General features: G+C 35.8%; 1 protein-coding gene across 1 annotated transcript in view; it reads right to left on the bottom strand.

Annotated features, from left to right (window-relative positions):
- LOC127850304 (nicotinate phosphoribosyltransferase-like) overlaps positions 1 to 25,245 on the bottom strand; it is a 58,775-nt gene that overhangs the window by 7,249 nt on the left and 26,281 nt on the right. The window contains exons 7-16 of the mRNA XM_052383246.1: positions 17,304 to 17,371; positions 15,557 to 15,682; positions 11,105 to 11,245; positions 10,056 to 10,140; positions 9,482 to 9,562; positions 8,554 to 8,656; positions 6,581 to 6,666; positions 4,057 to 4,128; positions 1,607 to 1,714; positions 540 to 640 (exon numbers count right to left, since the gene is read on the bottom strand). Coding sequence (XP_052239206.1) covers positions 563 to 640; positions 1,607 to 1,714; positions 4,057 to 4,128; positions 6,581 to 6,666; positions 8,554 to 8,656; positions 9,482 to 9,562; positions 10,056 to 10,140; positions 11,105 to 11,245; positions 15,557 to 15,682; positions 17,304 to 17,371 — 948 coding nt within the window. The 3' untranslated portion in view covers positions 540 to 562. The remainder of the gene's footprint in view (positions 1 to 539; positions 641 to 1,606; positions 1,715 to 4,056; positions 4,129 to 6,580; positions 6,667 to 8,553; positions 8,657 to 9,481; positions 9,563 to 10,055; positions 10,141 to 11,104; positions 11,246 to 15,556; positions 15,683 to 17,303; positions 17,372 to 25,245) is intronic.

Genomic DNA, 25,245 nt, shown 5'->3' with positions numbered 1-25,245 from the left:
CTGATTTTAAACATACTATCATTTGTACCTGGAATTAGACATCAATCTTAAAAAAAATATTGTGTTGATATTGACACCGTAAAGTAAAACCGACAATGCGTATATCATGCCATCATTTAAATTGATTTTACCACATAAAATAAGTATTGCCTGTTTTTTGCCTAACAAAATTATGATCCAACCATGCCGTTTAAAAATATAATTAACATGATAACAATAATCACTTTTAATGAGAAATAAATGGAAATGTGCTAATTACTATTAACGTTTAACCAGAACATATTGCACACATGCATTAAGAACATGGACCGAAGTGTAATGGTTTCCATTCCTAAGTCATCTTATATGTAAACAATGTCTTGAATCATCCTGAACTTGAACTTACCCACTCTTCATGCAAGTATTATATATGGTATGTAAATATGAAGTACATGTATATTTGTAACAAAACATACGAAAGTAAGGGCCGTAATTTTCTCGGTAGGGTTATGTATCACGATGTATATTTGTTACATAGCATATGAAAGTAAAGCTCATACTTTTCTTGGTATGTTATGTGTCCCTAAGACAGCTCCCCTATAGGAGCACTGTCCAGCCATAGATCGTGCATAAACGTGTACAGGTTGGCACTCAAAGACACCTGAAATATACACAGAAATGAGTACAGGTTGGCACTCAAAGACACCTGAAATATACACAGAAATGTGTACAGGTTGGCACTCAAAGACACCTGAAATAAACACAGAAATGAGTACAGGTTGGCACTCAAAGACACCTGAAATATACACAGAAATGCGTACAGGTTGGCACTCAAAGACACCTGAAATATACACAGAAATGAGTACAGGTTGGCACTCAAAGACACCTGAAATATACACAGAAATGAGTACAGGTTGGCACTCAAAGACACCTGAAATATACACAGAAATGAGTACAGGTTGGCACTCAAAGACACCTGAAATATACACAGAAATTATAACAAGGTGGCACTCAAAGACACCTGAAATATACACAGAAATGAGTACAGGTTGGCACTCAAAGACACCTGAAATATACACAGAAATGATAACAAGGTGACACTCAAAGACACCTGAAATATACACAGAAATGATAACAAGGTGACACTGAAAGACACCTAAAATATACACAGAAATGATAACAAGGTGACACTCAAAGACACCTGAAATATACACAGAAATGATAACAAGGTGGCACTCAAAGACATATACAAGGAAATGAGTACAGGTTTTCCTCAGTATCTCAATTAAATACCCTTTTTCTAATAAGGTGGATAAAAGAACTTATAAAAGTAAAATGCACCAGATAAAACCAGTCTAAAATTTCAAATTAACCATTTTTTTGTTTCAACGTTTTTATTAACCAGATCAAAAAGTTTGAAAATTTCCAATTTACCAGACAAAAAATTAGTTTCAAACTTATAATAAACCAGAAAAAATAAGTTTAAAAATTCTTATCAACCAGATAAAATAAGTTTTAAACTTCTAATCAACCAGATACAATAAGTTTAAATATCATAATTTACCAGATAAAAATAAGTTTAAAGTTATGTTTAAAGTAGACAAAGGTTTCATGAAACTGATCTTACCTTGTAAGGTGTTGGATTCAGCGCACGCTTGTGATCCTGACGCAGAGACTGGCAGCATTGTATGGCCTTCGTGCGCAGATCCTTCAGCGCTGGTAACGGAGCTTGAACCTGGGGTAGGGGTTTTTCATAAACATTACATTTGAGGGGTTCCTAGGACTCAGAATCTTTTTGATATTAAAAGGGTCATATCCAGAATGTGGGTTGCATTCATAGGGTAAATACAAGATTGGATCAACGGGGTAAACACTCACGCTGGACAGAATGTAAACACACTGTAAAGAACTTAATTTTTGAAAATAACTCAAGTTACTAGTATTGAAATATGTTTGCAAAAATCTTTAGTGCATTACAGGTTTCCTTGCAGTTTTTGCCGATATATTAACAGGGCCCTCAATCTGTCAAATCCACGGCCGAAATTCGGCCGCATTCCCCCCCCCCTGAAAAGTATACTTTTTTCCCCTTTTTGGGGGAAAAATTCCCCCTAAAAAAAAATACATATATATTTAATTTTTTTTAATAGATAGATGTCACCATGATTACTATATCTCAATTCTATTTTAATTTAATCTTGTCAAACATACTAAATTATGAAATAAGCAATGAATATAGTGCAAACATGTACAAATGTAATAATTAGAGAGTAAGTTAAAAATCCCCTTAAAAGGGAAACGCCGTGAAAATTCCCCCTGCTATGGGTAGCGACCCGCTTCCCCTAAAATGGATTGAGGGCTCTGATTAAGATTTAACAATTATTATTGAATACTTCTGAAATCGGTGCCAAAAAATCACGTTGCGTGCAGCATAACCGTGCATATGAATGGCTGTAAACATTGAATTTGTGGCAGAGAACACAGGCTTATTAAATAAAATCTGATGTTTTTTTTGCATTGCCATGAGCAGCATAAAAACTGTCTTTAATGCACAAGTTGAAATTATTAAAAAAGCATATTTATAAAAGTTATTTGAAACAAGAGCTGTCACCATAGGATGACTTATGCCCCCTATAAACGCTTGGTAGAAGTTATGAGCTTTTATCGAAACCTAAACGCAGATTTCGAAACCTAAACGCGGACTCTAAGGTCAAGGTCAAAGGGCTCAAAATTTGTGTGTGTTTGGAAAGGCCTTGTCCATATACACATGCATGCCAAATATGAAATTGCTATCTGAAGCGACATAGAAGTTATGAGCATTTTTTTAAATCTAAACGCAAAGTGTGACAGACAGATGGTCGGACAGACGGACAGACAGTCCGATCACTAGATGCCCTCTTTCGGGGGCATAAAAATGTCTTAGAATATCAAAATAAATCAGAAAGCCACATAAACTAGAGAGCGGACACCATGCTAAATCCTTGAAATGCAACCTTGACCTTTGACCTTGTGACCTCAAAATCAATAGGGGTCATCTGCGAGTCATGATCAATCTACATATGAAGTTTCATGATCCTAGGCGTATGCGTTCTTGAGTTATCATCCGAAAACCATTTTACTATTTCAGGTCACCGTGACCTTGACCTTTGACCTAGTGACCTCAAAAACAATAGGGGTCATCTGCAAGTCATGATCAATCTACCCATGAAGTTTCATGATCCTAGGCGTATGCATTCTTGAGTTATCATCCGGAAACCATTTTACTATTTCGGGTCACCGTGACCTTGACATTTGACCTAGTGACCTCAAAATTGATAGGGGTCATCTGCGAGTCATGATCAATCTACCCATGAAGTTTCATGATCCTAGGCGTATGCGTTCTTGAGTTATCATCCGAAAACCATTTTACTATTTCGGGTCACCGTGACCTTGACCTTTGACCTAGTGACCTCAAAATCTATAGGGGTCATCTGCGAGTCATGATCAATCTACCCATGAAGTTTCATGATCCTAAGCGTATGCGTTCTTGAGTTATCATCCGGAAACCATTTTACTATTTCGGGTCACCGTGACCTTGACCTTCGACCTAGTGACCTCAAAATCAATAGGGGTCATCTGCGAGTCATGATCAATGTACCTATGAAGTTTCATGATCCTAGCCCCAAGCGTTCTTCAGTTATCATACGACAACCACCTGGTGGACGGACACACATACCGACCGACTGACCGACCGACATGAGCAAAGCAATATACCCCCTCTTCTTCGAAGGGGGGCATAATAAATCAGGATATCTACGCCATTAGCTACACATAAGTTGCAGTCCCTTTCGTAACATTAACAACCCATATCAACTTCCAATTGTAATTACAAACAAATCATTTATTGCTTATTTTAAGGAAACAAAACATGAACAATAAAAAATGAATGCCTCATTTTACAATACTTTTTTGTGGAGTAGTTTTACTATCGTTTAGAAATGCATTACATTTCCTCCAACTGCAGTAAATAAAAACAAAGTATACTTTCATTTGAAAGTTAAAAATGCAACGCAATTATCTTTTTAAAAAGCCAACCCCTACCTGTCCATCCTTCCAGTATACTTTGTGTAGACATTCCACCTTGGCCGGAATCACATAGGCTCTCTTTGACTCCTGGAAAATGACATTATTTCTGCTTGTTTGTTGTGTGTTTGTTTTTTATGCAATTTTCAACATTATTTCAGTACTATGACATTAGTTAGTCAGTTAACCAGCTAACACTTTCCCTGGGTTAGTTCTAGCTGAGATAGTCATCCAGGGACCAGTATTCAGTCAGTTAACCAGCTAACACTTTCTCTGGGTTAGTTCTAGCTGAGATAGTCATCTAGGGACCAGTATTCAGTAGCTAACACTTTCCCTGGGTTAGTTCTAGCTGAGATAGTCATCCAGGGACCAGTATTCAGTAGCTAACACTTTCCCTGGGTAAGTTCTAGCTGAGATAGTCGTCCAGGGACCAGTATTCAGTAGCTAACACTTTCCCTGGGTTAGTTCTAGCTGAGATAGTCATCCAGGGACCAGTATTCAGTAGCTAACACTTTCCCTGGGTTAGTTCTAGCTGAGATAGTCATCTAGGGACCAGTATTCAGTAGCTAACACTTTCCCTGGGTTAGTTCTAGCTGAGATAGTCATCCAGGGACCAGTATTCAGTAGCTAACACTTTCCCTGGGTAAGTTCTAGCTGAGATAGTCATCCAGGGACCAGTATTCAGTAGCTAACACTTTCCCTGGGTTAGTTCTAGCTGAGATAGTCATCCAGGGACCAGTATTCAGTAGCTAACACTTTCCCTGGGTTAGTTCTAGCTGAGATAGTCATCCAGGGACCAGTATTCAGTAGCTAACACTTTCCCTGGGTTAGTTCTAGCTGAGATAGTCATCTAGGGACCAGTATTCAGTAGCAAACACTTTCCCTGGGTTAGTTCTAGCTGAGATAGTCATCCAGGGACCAGTATTCAGTAGCTAACACTTTCCCTGGGTTAGTTCTAGCTGAGATAGTCATCCAGGGACCAGTATTCAGTAGCTAACACTTTCCCTGGGTTAGTTCTAGCTGAGATAGTCATCCAGGGACCAGAATTCAGTGGCTAACACTTTCCCTGGGTTAGTTCTAGCTGAGATAGTCATCCAGGGACCAGTATTCAGTAGCTAACACTTTCCCTGGGTTAGTTCTAGCTGAGATAGTCATCCAGGGACCAGTATTCAGTAGCTAACACTTTCCCTGGGTTAGTTTTAGCTGAGATAGTCATCCAGGGACCAGTATTCAGTAGCTAACACTTTCCCTGGGTTAGTTCTAGCTGAGATAGTCATCCAGGGACCAGTATTCAGTGGCTAACACTTTCCCTGGGTTAGTTTTAGCTGAGATTGTCATCCAGGGACCAGTATTCAGAAGTAAACTTTTCTTAGACTTAAGAATAGCATCAGACTCAAAAAAAAATTCCTCAGAGATAAAAATGGAGCAAATAGAATTAACATTTTTCTTGACAGCAACGCTAGAGATCAAATAACATTTATTTGTAAAATTGCATATAGAGATGTGCACAGTTCAAACCATAGCTCACACAAAATATATTAGGCCAAAAATGTTAATAGGATAGACATGTTTAATAATAATGAATGATCTGACATGTGCAAATGTGTGACAGAAACCTATTGCTTACTATAACATATCATAACAAATAAATACATTTAATGAAAAGTCGTGCAAATCATAAGAATGAGATATTTGCAACATGTGTTTAACTACTTAAGATTGGTATATGTTTGTTGAACGGAAATTTCGTGGACCATTAAAAGTTTGCATTTTCATTTGATGCAAAAATTTGTTTATATCTTATTATGTCTGACAGAAGACTTTGGACATGATATCCTGGTGAAAAGAATACACAAAACTCCACGAAAAAATAGTGTTTTACGAATAATATTGGTTTCACAGTATAACAAACAATCTCACTTTACCACACTACTTAATCTGGTAGATACAGGTTAGTGTCAGGTTGATGTTTGGGATCTTTAATTTATGTTTAACAGTTTACAGACTTGGACAGGGTGTACAATTTATGTTGAACAGTTTACACACCTGGAAGGAATGTCTACTAATTTATGTTGAACAGTTTACAAACCTGGAAGGGGTGTACAATTTATGATACCAGTAACACTTGAAAGGAATGTCTACTTATTTATGTTGAACAGTTTACAGACCTGGAAGGAATGTCTACTAATTTATGTTGAACAGTTTACAGACCTGGAAATGGGTGTACAATTTATGTTGAACAGTTTACACACCTGGAAGGAATGTCTACTAATTTATGTTGAACAGTTTACAAACCTGAAAGGGGTGTACAATTTATGTTAGCAGTTTAAACACTTGAAAGGAATGTCTACTAATTTATGTTGAACAGTTTACACACCTGGAAGAAATGTCTACTAATTTATGTTGAACAGTTTACAAACTTGGAAAGGGTGTACAATTTATGTTAACAGTAACACTTGAAAGGAATGTCTATTAATTTATGTTGAACAGTTTACACACCTGGAAGGAATGTCTACTAATTTATGTTGAACAATTTACAAACCTGGAAAGGGTGTCTACAGAGAACTCTGGAGTTTACGTTAGGAGGATCTTCATCCGGCTGCTGCATGAGATCAACCAGGGCATTGCCTGAAAAAGAAACGGGTAAATACATGCAAGATCCACTTGGGCATAGCCTGTAGCAAAGAGGGGAAAATACATATAATATTCAGCAGGGAATGGCCTATTTTAAAGAGAGGAAATACATATTTAATCCACCAGGAAATTGCCAGTAGAAGAGAGAGGAAAATACATATCAGATCTATTAGGGCATTCCTGCAGAACAAAAGGAGGAAAACATTTAAGATCAAATAGGTCATTACCTGTAGAAGAGAGGGGCAAATACAAGATTGGATTTAAAATACTGCCTCTAGAGTTGCAAAGAACTAAAAATTGCAACGCACATTGTAAAAAAAACACAGGACCCCAGACACTCGGTAATCACAATAACTCACATTGAGAACACTGTACTCTTAAGAGATTAAAACAAGGTCCCACTAGCAAGATAAGCAAATGTTTTAAATGTATTTTGCTATATAAGTACATGACCCATGGGGCAGTTTTTGACCACTTTGTAGAGGTCCAGTATTTGATAATACATAGACGATATTTGTTCATGTCAGTGTAAGATCGTTTTTTATTTCACAAGTGAAATAAAAAACGATCTAACACTGCCATGAACAAATTTTCTGTTTCTTTTATGCCCCTTTTTCAAGAAAATAATTAACAGCTGTTTTCCTTTAGCTGAAAAGTTACCCTTTCTCGGAGTTTCTCCCGTGGCGTGCCTCAATACATTTTAAAACACAAAATGACGTCATTAGTATGACGAAATGGCGTCATTATACCAGCGGAATTTCCAGTTAAAACTCTTTTACAATGTAAATAAACGGTGAATTTAAGCATAAAATAAAAAGATAATGTGTTGGATTCGGTGGAATGTCGATTTTAATTCACTCGTGATCATAGAAAATATATATGAAATTATTTATGATAATCTAAAAATAGAAAAGGAGTTCCGAAAATTTGTTATTTTCATCAGTGAAAATAACAATTTATTATTTTCACTGCTGTTATTTCACTGCTTCACTGCAGAAATGTCATATTTTATCATAAGGTGTAAGAGAAATACATGATACTTTGCAGCCTCTGGTCCATTCAGTTTCAGAGAATATGATTTGTTTAATATACTTTTAGTTCAGGATCCGCAGACTGGAACGCTTTGAACAATTTTAGAAGACAGTCAACCAATTATCAATACTTTTGTGAAAATCCACCAAGCAGTTTTGGAGTCGATATTGTTTTAAAGGGGCCTTTTCATGTTTGGGTAAATTAACAAAATTGAAAAAAGTTGTTTCAGATTCGCAAATTTTCGTTTTAGTTATGATGTTTGTGAGGAAACAGTGATACTTAACATTTACCATGCTCCTAAATAGCCATTATATGCATCTTTTCAAGATTTAAAAACCTGAAAATTATACAGCGTTGCAACACAAAACGAATTAATAATTTGGAGAGTTTTGCTGTTGTTGTTAATATTGGTGAAACTACGAGGATTGCTTATATAAAGTATAAAATACATCTAACATTGTATCAGGAAGAATGGCAAAGTGTTCTAAGTGGTAGACTTTTTACGCCAGGACTAGAGGTGTCACTAGTTCCAGCCCCGCTGAGGGTTACCTTTTTATCTTTTTCAAATTTTATTCATGATTTTTTAATGGAGCTTTTTAGATACAATGTTTATATTTATTAATTTAAAGCATTTAATGACAAACTTCAAAACATGCCAAAATCTGTGAAAAGGCCCCTTTATTCAAATTGTTGACAACTGACCACACAGTCGGCTAAATACCATGACAACTGACCACACAGTCGGTGACTTACCATGACAACTGACCACACAGTCGGTGACTAACCATGGCAACTGACCACACAGTTGGTGACTTACCATGACAACTGACCACACAGTCGGTGACTTACCATCTGCTCCATACAGTCGATAGGCAAATTTCTTGCCTGGTACCGTGACTTTCTCCACGTCCTCACTCAGTTTGATACGCGGCTTTTTGTTGACTTCAACAAGCTTAAAACAAGACAACAGAGTCCCTGTGTCAGTTACACAATCATAAATAATATGAAACCATTATAATTTCTCTGCATCTCATTCTAAAACCATTATAATTTGTCTGCATCTTATTCTTAAACCATTATAATTTGTCTGCATCTCATTCTAAAACCATTATAATTTGTCTGCATCTCATTCTAAAACCATTATAATTTGTCTGCATCTCATTCTAAAACCATTATAATTTCTCTGACACTCATTATTGTGGATTTTCATGGTTTGCATAATCGTAAACAATCATGAACTCAAATTGTCATGAGATTCTTTCTATGGCCAATCAAGCCCTACCCTACGTGGTACTGTTTTGGCAATTGGTCACTTGCCATAAATAACGGATCACCAACTTGTGTATAATAAGAATGCAAAACCGCTGGAGCAGCTGAAGTCGCACCTCTTTATACGTAAACTTAGTACTGGTAAACTAACTTATCAAGTAATAATTTGTTGGTTAACCAACCCACATGATGTACCGTTAAAAAAAAGAGACAAATATCAAGTTGCTATCTTTAATATTGCAAAAGTGTAGGTTAAATGAGTGATTTTGACCCATTTATATGACCTTTTACATTGAAGGATGACCTTGACCTTTCACCACTCAAAATGTGCAGCTCCATGAGATACACATGCATGCCAAATATGAAGTTGCTTTCTTCAATATTGCAAAAGTTATGGCAAATTTTTAAATTTGCACAAACAAACACACAAACAAACAAAGAAAGCAACAAACCAACAGACAGTGCAAAAACAATATGTCCCCCACAACAACAAAACAAACAAACTTGCCTTGTAGACACAGCCCAGGGCTGGCTGCTTCTGACACGTGACTAGATGTGTACCAATACCAAAGCTGTTTATTTGATGACCCTGAAAGGCACAAAACAAGGACCAGGTGTTCAACAAGTAACGCATTGGTAAATACATGTAATCAGGGTGTTTAATTTTTGAACTGCATAGCTTTGATAAACCTTGATAAATGTAACACTGTCGAAATAAGCACAAAAAAACAACTATTAACAACTCTGCAGAATTCAGCCTTTTTGCAAAGTTCATGCCAGAAAAAAAGAACAAAAATATCTCCAAACTCTAATTAAAAAAACTGTCTTTGATTGATATATCAATTAGAGTTGAAGGTCAGTAATATATTAATAACAATATGAGTAACATGCAATAATATTAAAGAAGATTAAATTGATTATAATGAATGTACAAATTCTCTAAGTTTAAACATTATTTGTTTGGAGGAATTATCAATGAATATTTCATGAAATTTGCAAAATGTTCAGTCTAAAAGCAGGGTTTCTGGGCAATTGTATTCCCTGTTTCCCAGAGTCAAGGCCAGCCTGAATTGTTTGGTTACCTGTTGGTTCAAGGAATGTATTGTGTCCTCATTTATATCGTTACTGGCCACGATGACCAGGTCTTCAAACCAGGGAAGTTGACACCTTCAGTAGAATATAATAGAATTTTGCGATATAAAAGAACTGCATATCTCAAAAATGCAAAATATGCTTATAAAAGAGAAATGTTTTAGAATGGTGTATTTCATGTCATGATGTCTTCCTTATAGTTCATTAGACAAAATCATTATTATTTGTGAGACATTGATTTTCATTGATTTCATATGTTGACATTTATTGTTTCAAAGTTGGGATTCCATGTCCATGATTTCACATGTTAGAGAAAAATATTTTTTAAACTACCAAATTTAATTCATATAAATATAAATGATTTTACACTACACAGACCAGGCACTGATTTCTCAAAAAAAATCAGCCTTTTTTTAAAACTCTCGCTTTAGTCACTTATTCAATTGATTTATAGTTTTATTTTGAAGCTCTTGGTGGTGTACAAAAGAGTTGTTATGGAGTTTAATTTCGTACTCCAGTGGCCGCATGGAAAAATATTTATTTTAGGATAAATTATGTAATAATTTCAAGATTTTAATCAGAAACTTGACACTTGTATTAAGAATCATTAAAAACACATTTTTTTGCACATTGATCTAAAATCATGAAGATAAAGTATATGTCTTTTAGTCCGTACAAAGATTCTAACTTTTTCAAAGGAGAAACCATTCACTTTTCAGCATACATTATTCAAGCTCAAGCTATTTGGTCCTTATGATTTGGATTGTGCACGTGTTATTTTTATTCATCATTTTTTTTTAGATCAGTGTGCAAACAAATATTTTTTACATGATTCTAAATACTAGTGTCAAGTGAATTCTTATTAAAATTTTATATTTGTTTTTAATTCAATAGAATCAGAATTTAGATACTAAAGCCAAATGCCGAATCTAAAATTAACAAAGCCAAAAAAGTCCAAATGTACAGTTCAAGAAGTAGACCTATAAACAACAACAAAAAACACAATTATATCTATTGTATGCAAATAAAACCATCCTACGTGGTTGCAATCTTCTGGAATGTTTCCCGGACAAATTTTGAGAGATAGGAGAGATCCCCGCTGTCCAGACGGATCCCCTGGGACTGGTAGCCCAGGTCTGATAGGGCTGCTGCCACAGTGCAGAAGTTGGGTAGGCCACTCCTGTAGGGTATGAGAAAATACCAGATTTAAGTCTAATGTCAAATAGTCTACCTTAAGTAACCGCATTTTATGTGCAGTTGTGTACCTCCAACTTTCAATTTAAATAGTTGATGAGCATCATACATTGAAACAACACCATCCTTAGACCTTGCTTCTAACTTTCGATCTGATTTGCTAGTTGTTTTGTCCTAAATTTTTGTCTCTCTCCATTTTGGCATTAGAATGCGAGTTATACATGGTTGCACGCTTTACACAGTGAAGTACGGTAATATTTATTGTCCCCCATATTATCTCAAACAAAAGTGGTAGCCCAGCCCTAATACACCAATGTAACGGTTAAGAATTTCGGTAGCCCACTACAGTAGGGCTTAAGTAAAATAGTAGAATTATGAAAATGCAAGATTATTATTCTACATGACGTTGTACTTAAACAAATGTGCAGCCCCATTGTTTTGCCTTCAAATAGGCTATTTGAATAATTGCTATTTGACAGTATAAGATATTATAGTAAAATAAGAAATTATTTTCAAAATAATTATATATATTTCAGTCCAAATAATCTCCTATGCAGTTCCTTCACATGACTATGGCAATAATGGTAAATTATTCAAAATGTTTGTGTACTACAAACAATACCATGGTCTGATTGGTGTGCCAATTGGTTTGGTTATTGGTATATTTGCAATTTTGATCTTACAAGACATAATAGTATTTCATGTGAAATATTATAAATAGTTTCTTTATTTGGAAACCGTATGCAATTCCTTCACATGGAAATCACAAATTAATTTGAATGTTATTTTACTTTTAAGGAAAAACACACTGTCTCTATATATTTCACTGGCAAATGAGTTTTTATTGCATTAAAAAACAAGAGATGTGTTTGTCAGAAACACAATGCCCCCTATTGCGCCGCTTTGAAGCCATACATTTGACATTTGACCTTGAAGAATGACCTTGACCTTTCACCACTCAAAATGTGCAGCTCCATGAGATACACATGCATGCCAAATATCAAGTTGCTACTTTCAATATTGCTAAAGTTATGAAGAAGGTTACAATTAGGTCAAAGTTTTGGGACACATATTTGACCTTGAAGGATGACCTTGACCTTACCTTTCACCACTCAAAATGTGCAGCTTCATGAGATACACACGCATGCCAAATATCAAGTTGCTGCGTTAAATATTGCAAAAGTTATGACAGAGGTTAAAGTTTTGGTTAAAGTTTTGGGACACACGCACACAGACACATACAATGACAGACAGGCCAAAAATAATATACCCCCGATCTTTTGATCCAGGGGCATAAAAACACAAATGCAGGCTTAGTTTATATGAACACTTAACATGTAGTTCACAAATCACTTTGTCTCAAGTCCAAGGCCTGTCTTATTAAAATCCTTGAGCAAATTAAGTAACAATGCATAAGATCTCCCTAGGAGACACATACCTGATCACATCAGTGCCAGGAAGCCTTTCAACACATACCTGATCACATCATACGTGTCAATCAGGGCCAGGAAGTCTTTCAACACATACCTGATCACAACATAGGTGTCAATCAGGGCCAGGAAGACTTTCAACAAATACCTGATCACATCATACGTGTCAATCAGGGCCAGGAAGTCTTTCAACACATACCTGATCACATCATAGGTGTCAATCAGGGCCAGGAAGTCTTTCAATACATACCTGATCACATCATAGGTGTCAATCAGGACCAGGAAGCCTTTCAACACATACCTGATCACATCATAAGTGTCAACACATACCTGATCACATCATAAGTGTCAATCAGGGCCAGGAAGCCTTTCAATACATACCTGATCACATCATAGGTGTTAATCAGGGCCAGGAAGCCTTTCAACACATACCTGATCACATCATAGGTGTCAATCAGGACCAGGAAGCCTTTCAACACATACCTGATCACATCATAAGTGTCAATCAGTGCCAGGAAGCCTTTCAACACATACCTGATCACATCATAGGTGTCAATCAGTGCCAGGAAGCCTTTCAACACATACCTGATCACATCATATGTGACAATCAGAGCCAGGAAGCCTTTCAACACATACCTGATCACATCATAAGTGTCAATCAGGGCCAGGAAGCCTTTCAACACATACCTGATCACATCATAAGTGTCAATCAGAGCCAGGAAGCCTTTCAACACATACCTGATCACATCATAAGTGTCAATCAGGGCCAGGAAGCCTTTCAACACATACCTGATCACATCATAAGTGTCAATCAGGGCCAGGAAGCCTTTCAACACATACCTGATCACATCATAAGTGTCAATCAGGGCCAGGAAGCCTTTCAACACATACCTGATCACATCATAGGTGTCAATCAGGACCAGGAAGCCTTTCAACACATACCTGATCACATCATAAGTGTCAATCAGAGCCAGGAAGCCTTTCAACACATACCTGATCACATCATAGGTGTCAATCAGAGCCAGGAAGCCTTTCAACACATACCTGATCACATCATAAGTGTCAATCAGGACCAGGAAGCCTTTCAACACATACCTGATCACATCATAAGTGTCAATCAATGCCAGGAAGCCTTTCAACACATACCTGATCACATCAGTGCCAGGAAGCCTTTCAACACATACCTGATCACATCATAGGTGTCAATCAGGGCCAGGAAGCCTTTCAACACATACCTGATCACATCATAGGTGTCAATCAGAGCCAGGAAGCCTTTCAACACATACCTGATCACATCATAAGTGTCAATCAGAGCCAGGAAGCCTTTCAACACATACCTGATCACATCATAAGTGTCAATCAGAGCCAGGAAGCCTTTCAACACATACCTGATCACATCATAAGTGTCAATCAGAGCCAGGAAGCCTTTCAACACATACCTGATCACATCATAGGTGTCAATCAGGGCCAGGAAGCCTTTCAACACATACCTGATCACATCATAGGTGTCAATCAGAGCCAGGAAGCCTTTCAATACATACCTGATCACATCATAAGTGTCAATCAGGACCAGGAAGCCTTTCAACACATACCTGATCACATCATAAGTGTCAATCAATGCCAGGAAGCCTTTCAACACATACCTGATCACATCATAAGTGTCAATCAATGCCAGGAAGCCTTTCAACACATACCTGATCACATCACAAGTGTCAATCAGAGCCAGGAAGCCTTTCAACACATACCTGATCACATCATAGGTGTCAATCAGAGCCAGGAAGCCTTTCAACACATACCTGATCACATCATAGGTGTCAATCAGGGCCAGGAAGCCTTTCAACACATACCTGATCACATCATAAGTGTCAATCAGAGCCAGGAAGCCTTTCAACACATACCTGATCACATCATAAGTGTCAATCAGAGCCAGGAAGCCTTTCAACACATACCTGATCACATCATAAGTGTCAATCAGAGCCAGGAAGCCTTTCAACACATACCTGATCACATCATAGGTGTCAATCAGAGCCAGGAAGTCTTTCAACACATACCTGATCACATCATAGGTGTCAATCAAGGCCAGGAAGCCTTTCAACACATACCTGATCACATCATAAGTGTCAATCAAGGCCAGGAAGCCTTTCAACACATACCTGATCACATCATAAGTGTCAATCAGAGCCAGGAAGCCTTTCAACACATACCTGATCACATCATAAGTGTCAATCAGGACCAGGAAGCCTTTCAACACATACCTGATCACATCATAGGTGTTAATAAGGGCCAGGAAGCCTTTCAACACATACCTGATCACATCATAAGTGTCAATCAGGGCCAGGAAGCCTTTCAACACATACCTGATCACATCATAGGTGTCAATCAGAGCCAGGAAGCCTTTCAACACATACCTGATCACATCATAGGTGTCAATCAGGGCCAGGAAGCCTTTCAACACATACCTGATCACATCATAAGTGTCAATCAGGGCCAGGAAGCCTTTCAACACATACCTGATCACATCATAGGTGTCAATCAGAGCCAGGAAGCCTTTCAACACATACCTGATCACATCATAGGTGTCAATCAGAGCCAGGAAGCCTTTCAATACATACCTGATCACATCATAAGTGTCAATCAGGGCCAGGAAGCCTTTCAACACATACCTGATCACATCATAGGTGTCAATCAGAGCCAGGAAGCCTTTCAACACATACCTGATCACATCATAGGTGTCAATCAGAGCCAGGAAGCTTTTCAACACATACCTGATCACATCATAGGTGTCAATCAGGGCCAGGAAGCCTTTCAACACATACCTGATCACATCATAGGTGTCAATCAGGGCCAGGAAGCCTTTCAACACATACCTGATCACATCATAGGTGTCAATAAGGGCCAGGAAGCCTTTCGGGAAAGCCTGCGCATAGGAAATGAAGGCTGCCAGCTCTCCAACACTGACTTGGTCTGGTAGAAATCCTACAATTACACACATGGGGTGGTTTTCACAAAAGCATATTAAAGAGACCTTTCATCGTTGATAACAAATTGACAAAATAAAAAAAATTGTTTCAGATTCGCAAATGTTCGTTGTAGTTATGATATTTGTGAGGAAACAGTACCATGCTCTAAAATATCCATTATATGCATCTCTTGACAATTTAAAAACCTGAAAATAAAGTGTTGCAACGGGAAAGGATTGAATAATTGTGAAAGTTTTGTTGTTGCCATACTTTGTGACACTACGAGGACTACTTAGATAAAGTTAAAATACACCAATCATAGTATGAGCACTGATGGCCGAGTGGTCTAAGCGATATACTTGTACTCCAGGGGTCAGTGGTTCCAACACAGTTTAGGGTTTCTTTTTGTTTCTTTCTTTAATTGTATTCTTGTTTTTTACTTGATCTTTTTAAATCCGAAGTTTACATTTATCAATATAAAGCATTTTATGATAAACTTCAATACATGCCAAAATGGATGAAAAGGTCCCTTTAAGCAATTTATAAAACATGTTTGCATTTATCTATTTCTTAACATGGAACACATGCAATATGGGTCTGTTTTCATTTAAAACTAAGACAATCTACTTTAAATTTGAATATATGCAGGCTAAATATGGTCATCAACACATTGCTTTAAGTAAAGAAGGATGTTAATAATTAAGACTTCAACTGCCTTGCAAGACATAACTTCAATAATTTTTAAGGGATTACAGATTCCAAAATATAATTTACTTTAATTCTGAAGTCAGTTCTTTACTTTAATTCTTAAGTCAGTTCTTTACTTTAATTCTAGAGTCAGTTCTTTCCTTTCATTATTAAGTCAGTTATTTACTTTAATTCTTAAGGCAGTTCTTACTTTAATTATTATGTCAGTTCTTTACTTTAATTCTTAAGTCAGTTCTTTACTTTATTTCTTAAGTTAAGTCAGTTCTTTACTTTAATTCTTAAGTCAGTTCTTCACTTCAATTCTTAAGTAAGTTCTTTACTATAATTCTTAAGTCAGTTACTTTTTTTGGCTTTACAATTACAGCATGTGACCTTCAGATTGGAGAAAAATAGCGGGATAAACCATAAAATTGGGAAAAATAAAACATAAATCAAATATGATTATAAATAATAGTACCCCAATTGTTTATGAGTGAACATTTTACTGCATTTATGTTATAAAGTGTAACAGAACTATATCCCTGTATAATAAACTCAATAAACCAATTTTTGGCAACACCTTCGTATAGTTATCACTCATATTTCCTATGTCTAGCATAAACTTAGTTAAACTTCACTAATACATTGCCAAAAATGTGTAAACATAATCCCAAGAAAAGAAACTATATATGAATTATTTCTATTGTTTCAATCCATTTCAGATATTATTTGTATTGTGTATTTTGATAAATATGTTTAAACTTATAAACCAATTATTAAGTTTACTGGAAAAGTTTTGCATCATTTTGGGGACATTTTTGTCAGAATGTTTGGGGTAAAAACATACTTTCTGCCATTGGAAAGCGGCCTATAAGAGGCTGAAACTTTGGGCAAAAAATATCCTTATAAGTCCAAGAATCTGTTGATGAATTTAAGCCTTGATACTTACCTATCACTTCTGACAGTGTTTTTTTGCCATTTTAAACACAAATCAACAAAGTCAACCGATTTTCCTGCATCTACAGGCTTCATTTCCTGAAATTGCAGAAAAAAACAGGAAAATGTCATTTTGTAAGTTACTGTAAGCAAATAAAATTGGGCCTTGCACTGTGAAAAAGGGGTTAAATGTGAGAAAATTGTCGTCCCAGATTAGCCTGTGCAGTCTGCACAGGCTAATCAAGGATGACACATTTGCCTTAACTTGATTTCTGCAAAGAAACTTTATTGGCAAGAAAAGTACCATACAAGCGGAAAGTGCTGTCCCTGATTAGCCTGTGCTGACTGCACAGGCTAACGTGGGACCACACTTTACGCACATGCAGTAAACCCCCTTTTCACCGAGCATGGCCCAATTATTTTTTGAACATGACTAGTAAAGCAATCAAATGGATTTGGTGAGACCATATTGTTGTGAAAATGGAATGTTATAGCTTACATATTTTATGGCAACAAGAGGGACAAAGCTTCAATTAGTCGCTCATCTGAGACCCATTATATTTACATTAAGTCTGATCCATTGGTTAAATGGGCATGACTCAATAATTATTTAAAATTATGCACATATCCAAAAATTACTGTATGACATAACTACTGTTATTTAACTATACTACTCAAAATTTGCTAAGGATCAATTTTTATTTTCACATTATTAGAATGTGTTTTTATAATTGTATTTATATGTATTGATTTACTATTGATGCCTGACGCTTGCTGAATCTAGCTAGGGGTGAACTTCAAATTACACATAGTATAAAAAGTGATCCTTAGCAAATTTTGAGTACTGTAGTATATTTAGTTCAAATGAAGGCCCAAGTCAAAATCAGATGAGGTAAATGTAATTGACAAACTTCACATGTTGTTGTGGACTTTCCACACTTATTAAGAGTACATATATGATTATAATTGTTGCAGAACAAGGTAGCAATGTGCTATGGCCAATGTTTGATATAGTACGACAAAGGAAAGTGTAGGAAAATGTTTTGTAAAGTGCAAAGATGTATACATTATATTTGTACTAGCAATACTAATTAGGTTTACATACAAAAGCATGCAAAATTACATTAATCTAAACATACAATGAGAGTTATGGTCCAGTCCCACTAAACCAGTGAATCCAGAAAATATTTGAGACTTGCTTTAGGACAAACCAGGCTTAATTCATGTGTGTTTAGTGTCATTCCATTGTAGCCCCTGCAGTCAGCTTTCAAGGAAATTTGATTTTAACCCTTAAAGCGCTGGAGCTGAATTTTAAAGGCCTTTGCAAACAGTTTGGATCCAGATGAGACGCCACAGAACGTGGCGTCTCATCAGGATCCAAACTGTTTGCTATTTTGATAGTATTCTTTGAAAAAAATCGAAGAAAATGCTAATTTTAGAAATTCTGCAGACGACATTTTAGCAGAAGACAAATTACCCAGCATGCAAAGGGTTAAAGCAAGTACCTTCCTACCAAAAACAAGCTTCAACATAAAATGTCATCCCTGATAAGCCTTTGCAGCTAGATTCAATCCGTCTAGGCTTATCAGGGAAGACATTTTCCACTTTCATGGATTTTTTTAAGGCAGTCTCTTCTATTTATGAAAATCCAGTTAAGGCGATAAGCCTGGTTTAGGGTTAGGGTAGGTTTAAAAGTTGGGAAGAGGACAATTACCATGAGCGAGGCATGGTATAGGGGAGATTACCCTGGGTTATGGTTAGGTTAGGGTTAGTGTTAGGGGTCAGGTTAGGGTTAAGGTATGGGTTAAGGCTAACCTTAACCCAAACCCCACCCCTAACACGAACGCTACCCCTTTCCCTAACCCTCAACCCCCCCATGCGCATTACAATACTATGCCTTACTCATTGTCGTTGTCCGCTTCCCTTAAAAGTTAAATGAAACCAGTTAATTAATCCAGTTAAACCTGGTTTTCAAGAGAGTGGCTCCTTTTGCAATGAATTTATTTACTGGTATTGAAAAATTTCTGTTACTAGATAAATATAAGCTTGCACCTTGGGAGTAGACATTCTTTAGAACATATATAAGGGATTATATATATATTTGAGGGATTAAGGGAATTTCAATATGCCCAGTTAAATACAAAATCTTATAATTATTTTGTGATTCTGTATACAATCTTGAAAGCACCTAATACACGGAAAGCTTGCAATTTTACCTGGGTCCAATTATTAACGGTTGAACTATTAAATTTCTTCTTTTAACATAAAAGCTTGCAATTAGTTTAAACATAAAAGCTTGCAATATTTTTTGGTAAAGATATAAAGATATAAAAGCTTGAAATATAATATTGGTCCAAACATATTTGAACATAACTTTCAACATGAAAACTTTTAATTCTTTTCTGTAAAAGCTTTTAATACATTTTAGTTCACATAGTAAAGCTTGCAAAAGATGTTATTCCAAACAAAATATTCATTTGGTCCAAACATTACAGCTTAAAATTTGAGTTTGCAGTTGAGTCAACCCATGAAAAACCATAAAAATTAGTGTTGACAAAAGAATGTTAGTTTTACCGCAGTCTTTAACCCTTTAAGAATATGATTATGTATTTTTACGCTTATGTTGTTCTTGAGAAAGTTACATTTAATTTAAGACCTGTCTTTCTAGAATCAAGTTTTAAAGGCTTCATTTCCAACCCTTAGAAAATGATGAGCAGAAAAACAGTATAAAACCTGAACAGACTGAGAGTTACTTGCAGGCTGTTCTGGTTGTATGCAGTTTGCACATACAGTCATTTTCACTTTGCCTCTGAGTGGGAAAAGGTTAAATGAAAAACAAAGTTTTATTCCATTAACCACATAACAGTAAATATGAGAAAGGGTAATTTCAACTTTATTAGGAATACATATACATGTTTATAGAGAATTCTAGGTCGGTGCCGAATATTGCAAAGTTTATTTTGCGAGGCTTAGAAAATCTGAACCTCTAGCCTTGGCGAGTGGTTCAGATTTTCGTGCAGAGCAAAATAAACTTTGCTTTATTCGGCACCGACCTAGTATTCGATTTATCCCATCAATTTTCTTAGTCGTAAATTATTTCTTTAAATATAGAATAGGAAAATCGAACTACATGGAAAATCTTAATGTTATTTTAAGCAAACATTGTTTCATTATTTTAATTGTGCTGAGCCTAATACATTACAAAAAGATCAGTAACTAACCTGTTTTTCTGTTTATCATACCTCTACCTCCCCAATTTTTAAGAAATCATGAAAAAAAAAACACTTAACAACTGCAGCATTAGCGTGAAAGAACATGCATTGTGTAGTATGACGTGTTAATAATGATGTCACGAGTACGCGCACTTAATATTTGTAAATAATTTATTTTGCTTTTTGAGTTGCATTATGTGTTAAAAATGTATTACATCTTGGTATCAAATTGTTTGTTTTGTTGAATCTGATTCGATTTTACTAAAAAATGATTACTTTATAGTTGATTCCGAGTAATATGACCATTCTCCACCGCGCCTGACAGCTATATTTCAGCACTGATGAAATAGAGGATAATTTATTCCACAGTGGTTTATTTCAACAATGCACGTCTGATGATGGGATAAATAGTATATACATGTACACCTGGTTTATTGCATTCCAAGGAGAGAATGACATGTACATTATACAAAATTTGCAAAGATAACACATTTTGGCTGCTAAAGTGGCTTTTTAAGCACAAGCCTGGCTTGAATAATACTTGTTTGAGCTTGTAAAGCATTTCACACAATCAGAAAACTTGGCTAAATGCATGTTTGTTAACCCTTTGAGCGCTGGAACTGGAATTCGAAGGCCTTTGCAAACAGTTTGGATCCAGATGAGACGCCACAAACGTTGGTGTCTCATCAGGATCCAAACTGTTTGCTATTCTGATAGTATTCTTTGAAAAAAAATCGAAGAAAATGCTAATTTTAGAAATTTAGCAGACAACATTTTAGCAGACAACAAATTTCCCAGCATGCAAAGGGTTAAGTGTTTACCAGGTTAACCTTTGCAGTCCTTTTCAGGGACAACATTCACTAAACAGGATTTTCATTCAAAAGTGACTCATACCCCGACAAAATAGGGCACTTTAAACAAAAAATATATAAGAGCAGAAAGTGTCCTCCCTAACAAGCCTGAGCACACTATTAACCCTTTCAGTGCGGAAACCGAATTTTGAAGGCCCTTGCAAACAGTTTGGATCCAGATGAGATCCCACAGAACGTGGCCTCTCATCAGGATCCAAATTTTTTGCTATTCTGATAGTATTCTTTGAAAAAAATCGAAGAAAATGCTAATTTTAGATATTCAGCAGACGACATTTTAGCAGACGACAAATTTCCCAGAATGCAAAGGGTTAAGACTAATCTGGGATAAAACTACACAAACACGCATTAGGCCCATTTAAGCGTGGCTCATTTCAAAGTAAACTTTAATTTTGTTCAGCAAAACAAAACTTAAATGCAATTATGAGTTGAAGAGATTGGAATTTAAGTAATGCATATGTTTATATGATATATTTTATATAGAAAACATGCGTTTTATATCATCGTGAAGATTTGTGCTGGGAACTTTGAAGCCTTATAGGGTACTACTAGAGGGAAAACTATGTGCTGCAACTTACAACAAACCCTGAAACTAGTTGACAATTAAAACGGAAAGTGAAGGCTCTGAATTATTTTGACTTAGAATGTTCCAACCGTAAACTGAAAATACTCTATGCTTAGTGTCATCTGAGATAAGCCTGTGCAATCTGCACAAGCTAATCAGGGATAACACTTTTCAGACTGGATTTTTTATTTAAAAGAGACTTCCTATAACAAAAATCCATAAAAGCGGAAAGTGTCGTCCCTGATTAGCGTGTGCAGACTGCACAGGCTTAACTTAGATGAGACTTTACGCAAATGCTGTAAGACTTGTAGTCCCAGAGCAAGGGTCAAATAATATTTGAAGTTATAAGAATAGCAATAAAATCTATATGACATTCAATTCTAAAAATAATAGCAGTCATAAAGAAACATCCTTCTTACAAAGATGTGCAAAAGTTTAGTGTGTGTAGTAACTACACAGATGCAAACACAAATATTTTAACCCATTTATGCCCAGTGGACTCTCCCATCCTTCTAAATTGGATCAATTTTGTTTCCAAAATTAGGGGTGTCAAGTATATTTATTTCTATATTTAGAATATTCCATAAAGAAATTAATTAAAGCAAACAGCGCAGACCCAGATGAGACGCCGCATTATGCTGCGTCTCATCTGGGTCTACACTGTTTGCAATGTCCTTTTTTCAGGACGCTAGGCATAAATGGGTTAATGAACTATAACAATAAATTTGTATCCAGTAAGCTAAATTCTTATGTAAACCCGGAAAACAGGCATTCGCTGAAAAATGGACGTCCGCATAAGCTATCAATCAAAATACTCCAACAATATTTATTATAAACAATGTATTGATCAAGACTATGGTATATTGTAGTAAAAACTTAACTGCTAAGCCAAAATATCACAAGAATGGAATGGCTAAAAAAAATTAAACAAAGCAATATTGCTATGAAAATAAACACTGAAATTTAACACCTCGACACCTTTCATCTTTTATTATTATATAATTTACTGTTATAAACACCACGTCCGACATGTCCTTAAAATCTGGAGAGTTTTACTCAAACTGGTGTGTGTTTCATTAGAAAATTACATCACACGGCATACTTCATAAATTGCGCAATCAGTTGCATGAAAAATTAAAGTATGGAATGCAGGTTTTGAGCAAAGTTTTAGTGAAGGAGCAAAATAGTATTATATCCTTTTCATGTTTTCCTCCTTCTACTCTAAATATTATTCATGATTGAAAACAAAAAATACCAAAACTATAAAAGCTGAAACAATAGCTGTTGAAAACCCAATACCAAGAAATACACTCTTAAGACAATTCAACTACTCAAAAGGACTAAGTTTTTGAAAGCATCATATACAATATCCCTTTGCATGCTGGGAAATTTGTCATCTGCTAAAATGTTGTCTGCTGAATTTCTAAAATTAGCATTTTCTTCGATTTTTTTTCAAAGAATAGCAAACAGTTCGGATCCTGATGAGACGCCACGTTCTGTGGCGTCTCATCTGGATCCAAACTGTTTGCAAAGGCCTTCAAAATTTGGTTCCCGCACTGAAAGGGATATATTTCAAAACTTGAAAATACAGAAAAATGTAATTGTAAACAGGCCAGTGGGAAGTTACTGGTTTAACCCTTTACCACTTAGATATGTAGTTTAACTAATGTGTTGTCCTTTATATATAGGATCTTGCATAAGTGGTCGTTTTGTATTGAATTTATTAAACAAGTCATCTAAAGAAAGATAAAAAACGAGGCTTGCCGAGTTTTTTTATTTATTTAGATGACGAGTTTAATAAATTCAATACAAAATGACCACCAATTGAATATTTATTTATAACATGACCATCAAATTTTCTTTTTATTTTATGCTCTTTTCACCGTTTATTCACATTGTAAAAGAGTTTTACTGAAGAAATTCACTGGAATAATGATATCATTTCTTCCAAAAAATGAGGTCATTTCACAGTTATATAACTAGTGTAATAACACCCGTGTAATAAAAAAAACTGAGCGTTAAGTTATTTCACTCCTGCTGGAGCGTAGGTCATGTTATAAACAGTTATATTTCATGTAAGACCTTTCTTACTAGATTCAAGTTGTTAAACCTTTGCATGCTGGGAAATTTGTCGTCTGCTAAAATGTCGTCTGCTGAATTTATAAAATTTGCAATTTCTTCGATTTTTTTCAAAGAATACTATCAGAATAGCAAACAGTTTGGATCCTGATGAGACGCCACGTTCTGTGGCGTCTTATCTGGATCCAAACTGTTTGCAAAGGCCTTAAAAATTCGGTTCCCGCATTGTAAGGGTTAAGCCTTTATCTCCAAACCTTAAATATTGATGAGCAGCAAACAGCATAACACTAGAACAGTCTGCGAGTTATTCCCAAGCTGTTCTGTGTTTATGCTGGTTGGAAAAGACATTTTCACTTTGCTTCTTATGAGGGAAAGGTTTAAAGGATTGTGCTTTTTGTAAGATCATAGTTTAAGGAAGTTTAAAGGTGGTGTGAACTTTAAGTGGCGTACATGCAACAAATGGGATTATCTTTTCAAGTGGGACTGCACGATTTAAAAATACAACTTATACATATATTTCAATATAAATTAAAATAAAAGTTAAGAAGAACATGTGTCGAAAAATGCGAAAAAAAATGGATATTTTATTCTGAAATTGAAAATGTCTGTACAGTCGAATTGAGCCAGCATGTATATCATGCATGTACGATGTGAATCTAACTTAAGTTTACGGATCATTTTAATTTCCTGCGAAGATATCTATTCATACGACACACTAACACTAACTCTGACCCTAATAAAAAGACGAATGCTTCGGTTATTTTAGGAAAATATGTACAAAATATTTTTGTCACAATCTGCTCGGGGTGCTAATTTGTCTTTGTTGCATTTTATGAAATAGTCTTCAATGTATAATTGTTCTTGCTTAATTGGTGTTATTGTAACATATTTTTATCAATATATTACAACTTAACACATATAAAAATCGTGAAGTCCCGCTTTAATTAGTATTTATGTAATGGTTGCTTAACATACACTTCATATTGTTATAAAAGTTCAGTAGACTTTTATAATTATTGCAAGGCATAGCAAATGATTAAACATATGCCCTGAAGTAAATCATTGGAGAGAAGCAGTGCATTAGACAATAAACAGTTAAAAAATTAATTCTTCAAAGTTACAAAGCTGACATAAACAAGATGGCCATGATGGCCCCAAAGCCCCATCTGAGATCAAGGTAATAACAAATTCTTGCAGACTTTACCACTGACCTAGTTTTTGACCCCATGCGACCCTGATGCAAGCCTG

The sequence above is a fragment of the Dreissena polymorpha genome, chromosome 11 (genome assembly GCF_020536995.1).
Source record: "Dreissena polymorpha isolate Duluth1 chromosome 11, UMN_Dpol_1.0, whole genome shotgun sequence".
NCBI lineage: Eukaryota > Metazoa > Mollusca > Bivalvia > Myida > Dreissenidae > Dreissena > Dreissena polymorpha.
The sequence above is the reverse complement of the archived record's forward strand: the minus strand, read 5'-3'. Positions and strand labels throughout refer to the sequence as shown.